This window comes from Lupinus angustifolius, unplaced genomic scaffold, assembly GCF_001865875.1.
Source record: "Lupinus angustifolius cultivar Tanjil unplaced genomic scaffold, LupAngTanjil_v1.0 Scaffold_103_65, whole genome shotgun sequence".
Taxonomy (NCBI): domain Eukaryota; kingdom Viridiplantae; phylum Streptophyta; class Magnoliopsida; order Fabales; family Fabaceae; genus Lupinus; species Lupinus angustifolius.
The window spans coordinates 8453-13051 of record NW_017724787.1 but is presented as its reverse complement, the minus strand read 5'-3'; the positions used below and the strand labels follow the sequence as shown (position 1 = coordinate 13051).

Sequence of the window (4599 nt, the reverse complement as noted above, 5' to 3'; positions counted from 1 at the left end):
GTGAAGCGATCTTTGGTGTTCTTGCCTTTGTTTGTTGATTCTTTCGCTTCTTTCTTTTGAAATTTTTTAAATCCTCCTTTTATCTTTATGAATTTACTGAATTTTCGAACAAGGAGACCCATTGTTTCATCATCCAGATCGGAGTCAGATTCATCATCATCTTTATCTTCTTTTGTTTTGGAGGTCGTAGCCTTCAATGTGATGCTCTTCTTCTTCCGGTCTGAATCTTCATGCATCGTCAAGCGACCCAATTCCATTTCGTGCTCTTGAAGCTTTCCAAATAATGTAGCTAGAGGCATAGAGTCCAAGTCTTTGGATTCCACAATTGCAGTCACCTTTGGTTGCCATTTCCTGTCAAGACAATGCAAAACTTTATTAGTTAATTCTCCTCTGGCAAAAGATTTATCTAGAGCAACTAAATGATTCACAATATGAGTAAATCGCTTTTGCATATCACTGATTGATTCGCTAGGTAACATGCGAAATAACTCATACTCGTGGGTCAGCGCATTTAATCTAGCGCACTTGACTTCGCTGGTGCCTTCGTGAGTCACTTGTAAAGTGTCCCACATCTCTTTTGCATTTTGGCACTACGAGATCCTAAAGAACTCATCATAGGATAGGGTCGATGTGATGATGTTTTTGGCGCGTAGGTTATACTGGACTCTCTTGCGCTCATCATCGGTCCATAGACTTTTAGGCTTGTCTTTAGGTTGATCGTCCACTAAATGCTGTGGAACGAAAGGATCGTTGACTACGGATTTCCAAATATCTGAGTCAATGGCTTCGATAAAAATTTGAAGCCAACACATTTATGACATTAATGAACCATGTTTTAAAAGAGTTTTTGGGAAAGTTTGTAGTAGCTATTTTTATGACATATTGATATACAGTAAAAATATAAATGAACACTATGAACATATTAGACATATCTTACTTGTGTTAAGAAAAGAAAAACTGCATGCTAATATTGAGAAATGCTCTTTCTGTGTGGACCATGTGATATTCTTGGGCTTCCTGATTAATGCCCAAGGAGTCCATGTTGATAAGGAAAAGATTAAGGCCATCTAGGATTGGCCCACCCCCAAAACTGTAACTGATGCTAGAAGCTTCCATGGCTTGGCTAGCTTCTACCGACGCTTTGTTAGGGACTTTAGTACCCTAGCTGCACCTCTTAACGAGGTTGTTAAAAGAATGTCGGCTTTAAATGGGGTGAGAAACAAGATGAAGCCTTTAAGAGGCTTAAAGAAAAATTAACTCATGCACCCATTCTTGTTTCGCCTAATTTTACAAAATCTTTTGAAATAGAATATGATGCATCTAATGTGTTGTGTTAATGTAGGAAGGACACCTAGTTGCTTATTTCGGTGAGAAACTAGGTGACCCAATGTTGAATTATTCCACCTATGATAAAGAATTGTATGCCTTGATAAGGACACTACAAACTTGACAGCATTACCTCATGCCCAAGGAGTTTGTGATTCATAGTGACCATGAGTCACTAAAATACTTAAAAGGGCAAGGTAAGCTTAATAAAAGATATGCTAAGTGGGTTGAATTCCTAAAACAATTCCCTTATGTCATAAAACATAAGAAGGGAAAAGTCAATATTGTGGATGATGCTTTATCAAGAAGGCATACTTTGCTTTTCACTCTTGAAACCAAATTGTTGGGATTCGAATTAATCAAAGATTTGTATATTAATCATGATGAATATGCTGATTTATATAATAAATGTGAAAATGTTGCTATTGATGGATACTATAGGCAATATGAATACTTATTTAAAGAAAATCGTTTATGTATGCCTAAAGTGTCCATTAGAGACTTGCTTGTTAATGAGTCTCATGAAGGAGGCCTAATGGGCCACTTTGGGGGTCCAAAAGACCCTAGATATGTTACAAGAACACTTCTACTGGCCTCACATAAGGCAAGAAGTGCAAAAGCACTCTGAGAATTGCATTGTTTGCAAGCGGGTCAAATCTATAAGGATGCCCCATGGGCTTTATACTACATTGCCCATACCTGATTATCTGTAGGTAGACTTATCCATGGAATTAATGGTTGCTTTACCATGATCTAGAAATGGAAAAGATTCAATTTTTGTTGTAGTAGACCGTTTTTCAAAAATGGCTCATTTTATACCTTGTAAAAAAGTTGATGATGTAACTCATATTGCCGACTTGTTCTTTAAAGAAGTGGTAAGACTACATGGTCTACCACAAAGTATTGTAAGTAACAGGGATACCAAATTCCTTAGTCATTTCTGGAGGACTTTGTGGGGGAAGCTTGGAACTAAAATCCTATTTTCCACCACGTGTCATCCCCAAACAGATGGTCAAACTGAAGTTGTTAATAGAACTTTATCTACCCTTTTAAGGGCAATCATAAAAAGGAAAATAAAAAACTGGGAAGAGTGTCTGTCCCACGTTGAATTTGCTTACAACAGGGCCACTTATAGTACAACGAAAATGTCTCCATTTGAGATAGTTTATGGGTTCCAACCTCTAACCCCTCTTGATTTTGTTGCATGTACCTAACTCATCTCATTTGCAGCATAAGGATGGTAAGTCCAAAGTGGACTATGTGAAAAAACTACATGAGTGGGTCAAGGCCCAAATAGAGCAAAAGATAGAAGCATATGCTAAACAAGCCAATAAGGGGCGAAGGGACATGATCTTTGATCCCGAAAACCTAGTCTGGGTCTACGTGCGGAAGGAGAGGTTTCTTGCACAAAGGAAATCCAAATTCCAAACTAGGGGAGATGGCCCATTTCGTGTGCTAGAGAGAATCAACAACAATGCCTACAAATTGGATCTTCTAGGTGGGTATGGGAATATTAGTGCCACATTCAATGTTGCTAACCTTTCTCTTTTTGATACAGGTGATGAAGACGTTGATTCGAGGTTGAATTCACTCCAAGAAAAAGTCAAGCCCATACATTGCATCATTTTCATAGAAATCACCCAAGTTGGCCACGACCAAGGAGGGACTACATGAGGCGTGGGAGCTCTATTTAATAAAGTGGAGATCATCATCTCCACATGTAGTCTAGGAGTTATTTTCATTCCTTATTTGAAAGAAAAAGTACTAATTTCCTTTTTAAGCTTAAAGTGGTTGAACTTATAGTTGTAATAAATGCATAAGGCTTATATAATCCAGGTACAAAACATGTGTTTAAAAGGGAGCTTGATGCATTCCTTTCTTGGAGGGGACGTGCAAATCAAGGATATAGTTTCCTTGTTGGTTGAGCCGTGAAATCATCCCTTTAGGAACATAAAATCTCAATGAATTCTTTTGCCTAATTTGAAGAGCACATGTGGAACTCCATATGGCAACAATCAATAGCAATCAAGCAATGAAATTTATTTCCCAATCAAGGAAGGCGTGGGAATTGAAATAAAGGATCAAGGCAAAACTTTCCTTAAAGGTTCAACTCATAATGGAAACCCATCAATACCTTCCTTGTTCTCAATTAACATGTGTTGGACGAATCATCAAAGGGATCACACAAGGCAACTCGTATGAGAAGGCATGAAGACACATTATTTGTTTCCTTATTCACTCCAAAGTTATCAACTCATATTGGAATCCATCAATACCTTCCTTATTCACAATTAGCATGTGTTGGGCGTGATCCTCAAAAGAAACACACGAGGCAATTCATAAGGAAGGCAATGAAGACAATTATTTGTTTCCTTATTTCACTCCAAAGCCTTCAAAACCGAATTTGGACACTCACCTATGAAGATTCATCTTCCAAATTCAAAAATTTGCCTCAACCGAAAAAAGGCACATGGGAATTAAATTAAGGAAATCATTCAATGTAATCCTCATTTCAAACTCCTACTCGAACCGAAAAAAGCACATAGGGAATAGAATTAAGCAAGCAATCAATGTATTTTACTAATCCTTCATGTGGATAGCATGGATTGGCCGAAATCCACTAGCTATTTGTACTTGGCTTGGTTATTGGAATAAAATAATTCAGATTTTACTTGGAAAATATTACTTTGCTAGTTGAGTTTTCTCCTAGTTTCTTGGTTAAACCAAGGTAATTTCTTATCAAGGTTCTCTTCCTTGTGGCGAAATTCTTTAGGCTTATCAAGCATCCTAGCTTGTGGTGCCTTCATCATCCTACCTACTCCATGTTATTTTATCCTCTTAATTATCACACGATTCACGGTCATAAACACCCATACATCACCTAAACACCCAACCTAAACATTATCCAAACAAACCAAACACGTTCCTCACCAACAACCAAACAACAAAACCAAAAACACCTTCCCAAATAACCTACTCACCCTTAACCCAAAATCATATCCACACGACTAAATAAACCACAAATCACCAAAGAAAACATTCACCCTACTAATATAAACCTCTCGGCCAAAATATCACTCAGAACACCATAGTCAAGTTTCAATTACAAAATTCTCAATTCCTCAAAAGGACTTACATTGAAGAACGACCGAAAGCAAAATTGAGAATCCTATCAAAAGGGATTCTATCAAGAATGAATGTCAATTGATTCATTCCTTATTTGGAAAGAGGCATGTACTTTCAAAAACCTTCCTATTTGGGACAATACGTGTG

The 4599-nt window shown here is 37.5% G+C and overlaps 1 protein-coding gene across 1 annotated transcript; it reads left to right on the top strand.

The window, feature by feature from the left end:
* The first annotated feature begins 1462 nt into the window (after positions 1-1462).
* LOC109339778 lies at positions 1463-1954 on the top strand. The gene has a single exon (XM_019577295.1). The coding sequence runs from the start codon at positions 1463-1465 to the stop codon at positions 1952-1954; it is 492 nt and encodes a 163-aa protein (XP_019432840.1).
* The last annotated feature ends 2645 nt before the right edge of the window (positions 1955-4599 follow it).

Excerpts from the sequence above, each read along its gene's own strand:
- LOC109339778 (XM_019577295.1), top strand. The coding sequence starts at position 1,463 with ATGCCCAAGGAGTTTGTGATTCATAGTGACCATGAGTCACTAAAATAC.